This window comes from Tinamus guttatus, unplaced genomic scaffold (assembly GCF_059628265.1).
Source record: "Tinamus guttatus ecotype Peru unplaced genomic scaffold, ASM5962826v1 Tinamus_guttatus_pri_ptg000030l, whole genome shotgun sequence".
In the NCBI taxonomy this organism is placed as follows: Eukaryota; Metazoa; Chordata; class Aves; order Tinamiformes; family Tinamidae; genus Tinamus; species Tinamus guttatus.
This window is the reverse complement of record NW_028288564.1, coordinates 3,895,396-3,908,537: the sequence shown is the minus strand read 5'-3', so window position 1 is coordinate 3,908,537 and position 13,142 is coordinate 3,895,396. Positions and strand designations below refer to the sequence as shown.

Sequence of the window (13,142 nt, the reverse complement as noted above, 5' to 3'; positions counted from 1 at the left end):
GCTATAAGAGCTATATCCAAATGTTGCTCATAGCAGTTAAGGTATTGATAGATAAACCAGGCAGAACTACTTCTGAGGTCTTCATTTCACTATACGCTGAATGTCTTCATTTTTGAGCTTTAAATTACCCTATCCTTTAATAATAATAGACTCAGTGTGTGTGTGAGCATGCATGTATGTGTTTGCATCTATATTTGTTAAAGCTTGAAATTTCTGAAGTCTGTTGCTGCTAGCATTTCACTAGCATACTTTTCAAATCCTCATAATCTCTTCAGCTATGATATAAAATATTAGAATTCCATATCTGTCACCAGAGGTTAAACAGAGTGGGCAAAGTACACACTGAATTCATCCATCAGTATTTCCTTCTCCTAAAAATAATGGCCATTTCATTCCACATTACTCCCGCCTTTCCCTGATGGCCACTTTCCTCCACCTTTCTCAACACACAAAACAAAATGTGGGTTTGGCTGCAGAAAATTGCCGAGCAACAAATAACTTAGCAATAGTTGAAATTACTTCACTCTATTTAAGGAAAGGCAACCAAAGACTTGTATTAATACTTCTAACTGTAACATTTTCACGGCTATTTCTCCCCTCCATACCTCTCTGCTCCAACTTCTTTCACAAATGAACACAAGTCACTATACAGTACCTTTCCCTCTACTTTATAGCAGTTTTCAGAATTGCACATTTTGATGGTTTTGCCATCTATTCCCTGGAAGACGTATAAAACATCTCTTACAAGATTTGCTTCAGTTATTTCAACAGAGCCTAGAGAAAAAAAAAGAGAGAGAAAAAGGAAAGTATTAAGATGTGCTGGGAAAATTAAGTTTGATTACAACCTGAAAAAGCTACACAGAAAATTAGTAAAAGTAAAAAAGAAAAAAAAAAAAAGAAAAAGAAACCTATATGCATAACCCCTAAAGAATCATTTTAAGACCTTCAACAAACTAAGAGCAAAGCCAAGAAGAATGTCCCATGCCTGGCTCTGCTGATACCTGGGATTGTTTCACACCAGGTCATGTGAGAGGGCACCTTATATTTTAACCAACATTGTAATTAGTTCTTCACCTTGTATCTTTCTTGAGTTAACCACCCATGCAAGTTCAGAGGCAAGCATTAGAGTTACTTCTCCTTCCTTCAACCAAACTACTGAAACTGTTAATTAAGGCTTACTAATTTAGCTAGGACAACAAGAGAGCGAATCCAGAATGAGAGTTACTTGTTTAAAAATGCCTTGCAAAGGTGTCATCACTTACACCACTGTTGAGGTTGGAAAGATTATTCAAAACTAGACTGTCCAGTTGCATAACAGCTGCACAGCCTGGCAAGCAGAAAAAGATAAGATACCATTTCTGAAAAAAAAGACATGCCTGTTGATTGAGCAGAGACGAAATACAGGATTGAAAAAGCTGCTCTGCAGGACACTTCAACTATTCCTAAACTTCTTTAGGCTAAATGGCATCATTTGCCTTTATGTCTTTAAGATACTAGGAACTAATCAATTTTAACAGTCCAGACCACCCACAAATTCTGATGCTACAACATGCTGCTACTTTTAATTCTACTCAGGTATTCCCAAAGTTTACAAAATTCTTACTCTCACCAGTTTGACTTCACAAATCCACCTTTCCAGAATAAAAACAAAAAAAGATGTTTTTATTTTGGCAAAAGCAGTCATCACCTCAAGTTGCTGTTTAAAAGTTAGATTCATCTCGTAAGTCCAAGATGTACACAAGGGTGACTAGTCCCTTTAAGAACTCTTTCTGAAATGGTAGAAGATTGAAGTTCGCACTCCTTTAGTTGGCAGACAGTACAACAGGTATTAAGATCAAGGAAACAATGCTCCTGACTATACAGTCTGTGAAGTATAACAATAAAAACTCCAATTAACAGCAAGCAGCTTTTTTTTAAAAAAAGCTCTTTAACTAGTTAGAAGAATTTGATATTCACAGAAATACATCTTCTTGATATAACTTTGTTATATTTTGAGTACAGTTCAACAAGTGATCATGGTTAAGAACACACACGAGTAGCACAGTAAAACTCCATTTGGCCTCTAAGTTGTTGCCTTCTGTGCACTGTTGCCAGTTAAGAATCTAGCTCAATTTCATAATATGTAGTAAGCTCTGCAGTGGCTGGCAGATAAGCTGTATTTTAGCTTTGTACTATCTGTGCGCCTTTACCTAGGTTGTTTTGAAAGTTTTTTTTATTTGCCAGAGAAAAACTGCACTGTAGGATGACAGTATCTATCATTACTTCTATTATTCTCTTCCACTTTTATGGGAACGAACCTTCCCCAACAATTGACAATGTTAAGTTGGGTATTTTTTTCCATAGTTATACTTGTGTAAATTCCGAATAGATCCTCTAGATATCAGTCTTAAGTTTACAAACACTTGATCAAAAGAAGAAATTAGAATTTAGTACAGTATCTGCTTTAAATATCACCATAATCTGGGTACTAATTTAAAAAAAATGACTTTAAGGACTCCATGTTCCAATACATATTTTCAAGTTGTACAAAAGAATTACAAATGAATTAACGCATCTTAGCATTGAGTTCCTTTTCAAAGCTTCTCAGATTCGTAGCATCTTTTAACCATCTAAGGAATGAGGATAACTCACAAACCACAGTTAGTTGATTTTGACATACACATCAATAGGTTCAGACTTTTAAAAGACAGAATACACGTTATCAAACTAATCCTTGCACAAAAAAAGAAGCTAAAAAACAACAAAATAAGTTGAAACCAAATACACTACTATCTTTACATACTTATTTCTATACATACAGGTTATTTCCTTTTCATTCTGTAGCAAAAAATAATCAACATGCTATAAAACTATTTAGTAAATATTTAGAAAAAAGAGAGGATGCAGACCACAAAACGTTTTCAGATGTAAGTTACGCCTAACAAACGCCTCTCTGCTTACCGCTTGTATCCCCTTCCCGCCTTGACCTTGACACGTTACGGGAGAGGGCATTGGGAAGGCCTTTTGAGGTAGCGCTTTGTAAGGAAGGCTGGCTTGCTGTGAGAGTCCACGCAAGGCGTGACCCCAACTGCTGACGGAGGCAATCTCCAACGCCCGGAGCTTGGTAGGATTGTCTAAAAAGGCAAAGGCAAGAAACGTTTTTTTAAAAACTTCACTCTAGACCTACCACCTTGTTTGGAAATGCAAATTATGGACAGTTCCCAAAGCTTAGGTTTGGCTTTCTTAAAGGCATTTTTAAATGGTGTAGAAAATACAAGCAAGTTATTGGTTCATATAAGTCCATGCTTTCAGAAAAAGAAAGGGCTAAGGAACCTGGACATATGTGAACTCATATCAGATAAAGAGGTATTTTGTTCACACTGAACTGTGTAGGCAGACTCACAATAATTGAACTGCTTTATCTCAAATTACTAAAAAAAAAAAAAAAAAAAAAAAAAAAGTTTAGTTATTATGCTATCCTGTAGCAAAACAGAATTAAAGGAAGTAGAAAAAGAGGGGAAAATTCACTTTCCTACTACTCCACTGTTGAGAATAGCTTGCATCAACTGTCTGCAGATGTGATTAGGGCCTAACTAGATGAGAAATTCTGATTTCCCTTCCTCTCAAATTTGTCAATTCTCCTCACAAAAAATACAGCTTTAAGCGCAGATAAGTTTAGAAGTTAACTTTCTGATTATTTCTGTATTATGATAATGAAAATAAAGTGGTAGAGATTAGCAAAGATCTTTTGATTTTTGCAGTTGACGGTATTCCTTCCAGTAATTAAATGCAAACATCTGGAAATATTCAGGTATTTATAAAATTTAACAAATTCCACAATCTGCAAGGTGAAGGTGAGCTCTGTCCCCTCATCTAGATAGATCACTAATGAAGAGGTCCTCTTGCTGCTATGCACGTTCAGAAGACCTTCTTGCTTGGGCAGTGACTCTGTATACCTCCTGGGTCACTTGTGCCCCCTTGCCTCTCAGACAAACTGGCCCCTTCTTCCAGTTCTCTGGAGAAGGCCTCCTGTACCTTTCCCTACCACGCAGTCCCCAGCAGACACTTGGCAAACACAACATCACCCATGTTGGTTTGCTCTCTGTTCTAACCCCATTAACCCTCAGTTAATGTCTCTCCCATCCCTAGGCAGAGCACACTCCCACTGTGCTCCCACATAAAGAGCAGCGCTCTCCAGTCTGCCCTGCCTAAATGGCAGTAGTCACCCACTGCAGCACTCCAGCAGCGTGAGCTTCCCCACCAGTCTCCAGGACACCAGGGGAGCACAGAGCACTGCTCTACCCTCACTGACTTCTAATGACTCCTGTCTGCTCTCCCTGCTGTGTGTGCACTAAGTGTACAGGCACTTCAGCACCTGTATGAGGTGTATTTCTTTTAAAACATTTATTTTTAATTACAAGTGTATCTATTTTGATTTCGTGCGTGTGAGGATTGCCTGGGAAGAAAAAAAAAAAAAAAAAAAAGGGAAAATTAAGGAAAGAGGAAAAGGCTTCTTTTTTCTTTTCCAACTGTGAAAGGAGAAACTACAAAAACTTTCAGTAAATCAGCCACGTACTGGGAATTTGGTCAAGCCATAACCAATTAACAATATTATTAATTCCTGCAGCCCTTAAAAAAAGCCTTTTCCCATTTTATTATGTTCCTATGTGCCTGACATGAACCAAATTTTCTTGAAAGCTAATGCCCTCATAGCTTTTGCATGAAGGCTCTATTTCCAGACTTGTTGGTTCAATGTTAAAACAACTATGTGAATAAGACTGAGGTCCTCACTTCTGTAAACTGCATAGCATCCCACTCACCTTTTCAAGCTCTACCTCTCTTAACTGAGGGTATTTCCCAGACAGCTATTACAGAATCATTGCTGAACCCACTGCCTCTTGCTGACCATGAGCGCCATGTTCCCTTTCTCTCCACTGAAGAGAGACTACGAGTACTCTACCTCTGGATGTGTAGAGCTGTAGTGACTATTCAGTATGTTAGGCCATAGTACAAAAAGGAACCAGATTTTGAACACGTGATTATCTGATCAGTTTATTCTGTTCAGTAACTATTCAGTTTATTTAACAAAGTCAATATTAAATTGATCCTGTTATAGCTTGCAAGGGCCAGCCTGTATTTACTGAAAAAGCTGAACCAGTCATTATTTGAATTTCACTTGCACATGCCGAACAGTAAAGTTTTTTGTTTTTTTAATAGGTGATTTTTACTAATTGTACACTACTTCAAAAAGAAAGTCTATTTTCAGTATTCACAATTCACAACTAATTGGCTGGTATCTCTAGAGGACCTTCCAACCTCAACCACTCTGTGATTCTGTTTGATGAGCCTACAGGATTTAGGAGTCAAGTGGAAGGCAGCTTAACACTGACAGCTCCCCTCCTTCCACACACACTATCTACAGAGGTGTTCCACTCATACTATTCAGCTTCTGAGTATTGTTTATGTGTTGCCACAAATAAATCTACTGCTAGGCAATTCCCAACTCCTAAACATCAGCAGTGTCACTCGGTCATGGAACATGGTAAAACTACACCAGCATACCTTAATAACGGCTTAGACTATCATAACCATATCAATTTCAGAGTCTAGAAAGTATCTGAATGAGGTTCTTCCTTATGTGTTTGTACACAGCGTATCTGACAAGTTACATGTGTTAATTCTAAATAAGCAAGCAGAAGAGCTTGAAGAGTTCAAATATGGATTTTAAACCTAGGATAATTAGATTCCTCTTGGGCTGTCTTACTCTTCGCACAGGTCAACTGCTTAGCCTAACATTGATAAATTTGTCACTCCTCTTACGAAAGAGCAGGATGGAGAAAGGGAAGCCCTTGACAGGGGGCATCTTTCAGTTCTCCCAACAATTGTTCCAATTAGCACTTATGTGTAATAAGAAGCTAGTGGCACATCCAGGCCTCACCCTGTTAGAAAGGGAATCAATTTATTAGAAGTCCAAGGAAGCTGAACATGAGCTCAACAATTAAAGGATCCCTGCTGACATAGAGATATGCTATATTTATGTCAATTCTCTCCAACAGAAATACATCTTTGTAAAGACAGCACTGCTATTACTATGGGGTACTACCCTATTCTAGCAACAATCCCAACTAATTAGGAAATGGCAGTGCCTTTTGTTTACTAAATTAACAGGCAAGGAAGTATCTTGTATTTGACATAGTAATGGGACATCACCACCATGAGACTAAGAAAATATTTAGTTTCTCAGGGTAGAATACAACTTTTTCTACTGTCTTTTCATCTTGAAAAGAAGAAAATACATAGAATAAAAAGCTTTTTGTTACGATGCAGAGGGATAGAGTTCAGTCCCCAACATCTCCTCCATCTAGGCATGTGGGAATCACCAAAAATGGTAAACAAAATTGGTTAGCATAGGGTAACTCAGAGCTGAACTGTACAGCACCTAAAGAAAATTTTCTAGAAATCTGATATCTGCTTTCAATTAAAAAAGAGAAAGATGTAAGTATATTTTTGTGACACTGTTGGCATCTGCATGCCAGTTTTTTTCATTGGTCATTTGGATGTGTTTATGTATAAAGTACACACACACACAGATTTTATTAGATCATAGCAAAACCCGAAGTGAAAGGCTCACTGTGTCTAGCATTTGAACTCCAAAGAAGCACTGTGTCCTTCATCTCCAACACTTTCTGGTCTCTGTGTATGCACACCTGCATGCAAGACAAACTTCTGGAATTTGCACCCTGCAGTTCAGAGATGTGTCTTTCAGTTTGCTTAATGTTACATCACTGCTTTGAGACATGAGCTGCCACAGCCTTTCAGGAGCAATTCTTTGCTCAGTACTGCTTTCCCTAAGGAAGTTACTAAACTCACTGGGCTGTGCAGCAATGTGTTGGATGTCCTTAAGTGTTAGGAATAATAAGCATATCTACATTATAAGCCTGAATTTCATTTGCAAGTGGACAAGAATGGCCCAAATCTGTCCACTCAAAATGCAAGATTCCTCTTAGCAAAACAGCCAGCCTGCTACTAATTTGCTTAATAGCAAATCAGACCATCAAAGAAAGGTCATATACTTGAAAACTGAGGATAAATTTACTATTTAGACACTGGCTAAGGAATACCATAAAAGGAGCTTCAGTGAAGACGACTAAATCAAGTGCATTTACAGAAGAAAGATAAAGGCTGTTTTGAAGGGTTTCAGAAAACTGAGAAGTTTGGAAGAGGGATCTGCTGATATTAGAATTCAACAGAATACATCCAATAAAGTATCAAATATTGAGCAGATACCAATCTCATAAACCTAATCTTAACTATGTTTAGCCAGCCATATACAGCTCCAGATAAGCACACTACAGCACCTGACACTAAGAACTGTTTGGCTAAAGAATAGTTTCTAAGAACCTACAGTATTACCCACAACAGTATAAAAATAAAAAACAAGCAGATCTTCTCTAGTCATCCACATATTATTAAGCAGGCCTTCCTCAAACCTATCTGTAAGGAAACAAGGTTTAATTTACCCTGGAAGAAGTGACTGCGGAGTTGGTGTTGGCCCGTTCAAGGCATACAGGCTGATGCTGCTGATCCCACTGCTCCCCATGCTCCCAGAACTCTGGGCAGGCTGAGCATTGCGGTCTTGGTAATTCAGCGGGAGGCTCTGAGGCCTGGCATAGTAGTAAGGGGTTGAATGAGCATCCCGTGGTAATGCCTGAGCAAAGAGTGTGGCATAATTGGATACCTGAGAAGGGACAAAGGGAAAGGAGGAATAAAATAAATAAATAGCAAATTGCATTAAGTTATGTCCTTAGTTAAGGAGAAATACTCAAAAATGTAAAGTAATTGAAGACCATAAATATGGATTTTTTTTTCGGGGTGGGGGGGGAAGATCTGTTGACACAACCATAGGGACAAAAGAAGCCAGTCTTCCACAGCCAGCAAGACTGCTTTTTTTTTTTTTTAGCAATATATTTTTTATTCCTCCCAAATAGTCATCAGAATTAGTTCTAAAAGCAGTATTTTGTTAGCACAGCTGCAATCAAAGTAGAAGTGTTGCTTTTTCTCCTGTTTCAAATTTATTAGTAGATTAGCAGACTCCACGAAGGAAAAAAATAAAATCCATCTTAAGCCACACAGGTTGGACAGCTCATAATTTTACATTCACTTAATATATATAAAGTACATAGCAAAAAAAATGCAAAAGGTTATGTCAATGTTTTATTCCTCTCAGCTTTCCTGAACTCTGCAAAGATTCCAGAAATACTGGTTAAGTTTGCATAGGGATTCTTAACAACATCTAAAATAGTTATCATTTGTGATTTTTCAATTAAAAATAACAAGTCTTATTGCCTACCTTGTTAGACTGTTTACGCGGATCTTCACTAAGGTTAAGCAGGAGGTAGAGTATTGACCATTTGTTTTTCAAAACGCCCTTTTAAGAGGGATAAAAAAAATTACAGCTTGCTCATTTTTATTTACCCAGTCTACTAATTTTTCTTCAATCTAAACATATGATTAACAACTTCCCATGCAAATAAAACCTCTCAGAGACACATTCTTGAGTAATTTAGAAACACTTCATCAATAGTTTTATGAATTTGCACCATTTTGTTCAAGTAACAGTCTCACTGATCTGAGAACAAGCATGCTCAATTTAAAGTTCACAGTTACTAACAAAAAAAGTTAATTAGCATTGAACTTTTACCAGCACTTCTGCCCTACTTCATTTAAAATATCTTGGGCTTAGATGCAACTCTATCCTAAAAGTGAAGAAGGAAAACTTTCGGTAGAATTGTAAATAAACATCTGTCTTTTCTCCACTTTTACTCTTGTTGTCCTTCTCAGGAATGCTTCAAGGAAGGAAGGGTTCAAATTTATATTACTGTAAATGCCATTTAAGAGAGCTACCAAATGTTTAATAGCTTAAGGTACAGAGACATTGTTAACAAAACTTGAGGTATACACAATATATTCTCTTCCAAGCAGATATAAACAGATACTTTTAGACTGTTAGAATAAGGCTCTTAAGAGCTTTAAATCTCAGCAGAAAGTTTTCAGCAGAAGACAAAAAACAAAGCAAAGCCCAAGTTTCAGCACACTCCCAACCTCCCGGACTGCTGTGCCCTGTGTCCCTCCAGCACATACCGGGCAGATTCAAGTCACCCTGGAAGACCAGGGCCTCTGTGTACAAGGCTTCTCTCCAATTCTCTGGAGAAGCCTCCTGTACTTTCCCCTGATCAGGCAGTCAACAGAAGACTAACACATCACCACCCCTGTTGGCCTGCTCTCCTATCCTAACCCATTAACTAATGGCTGCCCCATCCCTAGGGAGGGCTCCATGTATTCCAGTTGCACTCTCACATAAAGAGCGATTCCCCCTTGTCGCCCTCCTGCCCTGCCCTCTCCAAAGCAGCAGCATGCCCCTACTGCAGCACTCCAGCTTGAATGAGCTATCCCATCACAACTCCATGATCCCCCAGAGTTTACAACTCTGCAACTGCACAGACTTCTCATTTCTTCTGTTGGTTCCTTGTTCTGTGTGCATTAAGAAACTTAGAGAGGCACTCTCTTCCCAGGACGACTATGAGAGTTTCTCCCATGATGTAAACCCATAGGCACATCCTAATTTTCTTACATATGTTTGGGGTAACTCCATTTCAGCCTCGTTTTGTTGGTCAAGAGATGTGTTCTGCTTCTGTCACTCCAGACACTTTGGTTGCCAAACCATCCACTACTTGGACTACTGACCATCCTCCCCCACCTACTCCTAAGTGTCCCTCCTTAGCAGATAGGCACCAGGGTAAGGCAAGCTTTTGATACCTAACATGAAAGGTTCAGATCACTTATCACAATTAAACAAACAAAGAAAACCCCACACGAGAACTGTTTAACTTAGCTCCTACATAAACATATTTACAAGGCATTACCCTAAAATAAATGACAATCAGAAACTCTTTCAGTTTCATTAGCATTACCCAAAATAAGTCTATCACTTCAAAAGGGCAGCTATGCATGCTTTCTGTTGCTTTACTGATGGTAAATTTACTACTTTACCTGTGAACTGAGTTTTCTGTAGAGCTCTGAAAATAAAGCAGCATCTGCCTCTCTTCTCTGCCTTGCCACTGCAGAAGGGAAGAAGAGATTTGGAAATTGAAACAAAAAAGAGCAAAACAGTCACGATGGAATTGACATTTTGTGGTAATTTGGGGAATTTACTTATATAGTTTTGTCAGCTTTCACATTACCTGCATCCCTGGCCACGTAAGATGGGTAACAGTAGGTGGAAAAAAAAAAAAAGAAAGAAAGAAAAAACACACACACACAAAAACCATTCCAAGAGGTGGGTAATTATTCCCAAACAGCCAAACAGTAACATAAAAGAATCATAACTCGGAGATAATATTCTTTTTAACAATACGGAGAAATCATTAAACTGTATCTTGCACCCATGTCTTTTGCCTCTGCTCTTAGGTATTTAAAAAAAAAAAAAAAAAAAAAAAAAAAAAAAAAAAAGAGAGAGTAACTGTGGTAATCAACCTACACCAGAGCTTTTAAGCTTTTAATACAGACAGCCTAGTGAATAAGTTTATCACCCCAAAGGTCTTGCAAAAGAAGTCCCCTAATATAAGTACTTGCTTTTTGGTTTTTTTTCCCCTCTTTAATTATTGAAAGAGAAACATATGTGTGCGTATCTATACACACACACCTTCTAAATAAGAGCCCTTTTAAAGTCTAGAATGTCTTCGTATTGGTTTAAAAAATTAAAACATAACTGAAAGCAAATATGGATTACAGCATCCTATAAAGCACTTGACAAGTATGACTGGTTCTATATTACACAGTAGAAGCAAGAAGCAAAGCAGTGCCACTTGTCCAGGATTCCAAGGTCACTGAACAACTATATATTAAGGAAAACATTAACAACAATAACAACACTAAAAACATTGCCTTGATCTCTGCTAGTTACATAATAAAAGTCTTTGCTCAGATGATAGCTGTTTCCAAACTTCAAAGTGTCTCCAGAAAAGTCACATTACTTTAAAAAAGAACCTTAATAAAAGTACTATTACATGTAGAAAATGCTATTTAGAAGTCATTGCTAAGCACATTTTGTCATATAAGTGACTTCCTGAATAACTGTAAAGTCAGAACAATATATCCAGGTACTTGTTCCATGACCACTGACACCAACCTACAAGCTACAGTAGTGCAAAATGAATATAGAATCCTTAAGGTTGGAAGGGACCTCTAGACGTCATCTAGTCCAACCCCCCTGCACACGCAGGGTCACTTAGAGCACGTGGCACAGGCCTGCGTCCAAGCGGGTTTTGAAGATCTCCAGAGAAGGAGACTCCACAACCTCTCTGGGCAGCCTGTTCCAGCGCTCTGTCACCCTCACTGTTAAAATTTTTTTCCTTAAGTTCCTGTGGAACTTTAGGTGTTTCAGTTTGTGGTCATTACCTCTAGTTCTGTTGGTGGCCACCACTAAAAAGAGGCCGTCCCCATTCTCTTCACCTCCCTAGAGGTATTTATAGACACTGATCAGGTCCCCTCTCAGCCTTCTCTTCTCCAGGCTGGACAGGCCCAGCTCTCTGTGTTTCCTCCCTGGGCAGATGCTCCAGGCCCCTGATCATCCTTGTGGCCCTGCGCTGGACTCTCTCCAGCAGCTCCTCATCCCCCTTGTACTGGGGGATGCCCAGAACTGGACAGAATACTCCAGATGCGACCTCACCAGGGCTGAGTAGAGGGGCAGGATCACCTCCCTCGACCTGCGGGAGACGCTCTTCTTAATGCAGCCCAGGATCCCATTGGCCTTCTTGGCCACGAGGGCACACTGCTGCCTCATGGTCAGCTTGTCGTCCACCATGACACCCAGGTCTTTCTCTGCAGAGCTGCTCTCCAGGTCAGTCCCCAACCTGTACGGGTGTCTGCAGTTATTCCTCCCCAGGTGCAGGACCTTGCACCTGGCCTTGTTGAGTACAGGAGATCATCAGCTTCAAAACTCCTGTTAATTAGCCCAAACTTAATGAGCACACACGCTGTGCCTAATACATGCACCACAGAATGCTGTATTTTGAAGTTAGATGTACAGAAATGCTAATGGGCTTATTTGAAGCAGGCAATGGAAGCTCCGGATTAACAAAGAATAAACATGGTTCTTTAAAAAGACTACAACCACTGATTTCAGTTACCCCCGCTCAGTTTCACCAACAGAATATTCAAAGCTTGAGCACAAACAGGAAACTGATTTAGTTAACATACTGCAAGACACAGGCAGTAGAGAGCCTGCTGAAAGCTGCATTTAGCTTTTCCAGATTGTTGGATTCACACAGCACAACACTGCTGACTCAGAGCACAGCGGAATACAAGTATAGCATAATTATTATAATCTAATGTTTTGGGTTTGAGGTGGCTGCAGAGAAACTTGTAGAGAAAAATGAAGGCAAGAAACACCAGGTAAGTCATATGAGCAAATTCCTTCCATTACCAGGATGCTTATTTAACAAATTCCACACACTCAAACTCAAAGTTAATAGTGACAAAGTGTAATATTTTTAAAATACACCTCACAATATCAGTCTTCTAAGAAGTAATGTGAATTCATAAGACCTAAATAATATTAAAATGAGGCACGTCCCTATTTCTAGGGATGGAACTAAATCAAATGTACATACATTCTTTCTTGATTTTCTCAGCTACAAGAAATTCATCCCGTTCAACCGTGGGAGCAAAGTTGCTTCCAATAACTCTCACTGCATACTGAAACTGTTGGGCTGCATCAGCTGAAAGAAGGAAAAAAAAATACTCAGTTAAACAGACTTAAAAGGTCTATTAAAAGCAAATTTAACATAAATGTTCCTGGTTTAGCTCTGCTATTATTATATGATACTCCTTAGGCATATTTCTAACCTAAGGACAGTCAAATACAGTTTCCCACATGCAGATTAATGATGCTATACTTCAAAATACACCTACCTGTACAGACTGAAAAATGATTCTACTTATATTCGTGTACAAGTCTATCCACAAAAACAAGCCTAGAAGTTGTACCAAGTATGTGCTGCTGTAATGACATTAGAAACTCTGTACAGACTAATGAGACTTTTAGGCCTATGCAGTTATTAGAGCTCTACACACTTCAGTCGGCTCCGCAGCTATCCAGGACC

General features: G+C 38.8%; 1 protein-coding gene across 1 annotated transcript in view; it reads right to left on the bottom strand.

Annotated features, from left to right (window-relative positions):
- Positions 1–13,142, bottom strand: part of TUBGCP3 (tubulin gamma complex component 3) — a 45,340-nt gene that overhangs the window by 25,011 nt on the left and 7,187 nt on the right. The window contains exons 2-7 of the mRNA XM_088530209.1: positions 12,651–12,758; positions 10,030–10,097; positions 8,330–8,407; positions 7,500–7,717; positions 2,941–3,113; positions 656–774 (exon numbers count right to left, since the gene is read on the bottom strand). Of these exons, the coding sequence (XP_088386335.1) occupies positions 656–774; positions 2,941–3,113; positions 7,500–7,717; positions 8,330–8,407; positions 10,030–10,097; positions 12,651–12,758 (764 nt within the window). The remainder of the gene's footprint in view (positions 1–655; positions 775–2,940; positions 3,114–7,499; positions 7,718–8,329; positions 8,408–10,029; positions 10,098–12,650; positions 12,759–13,142) is intronic.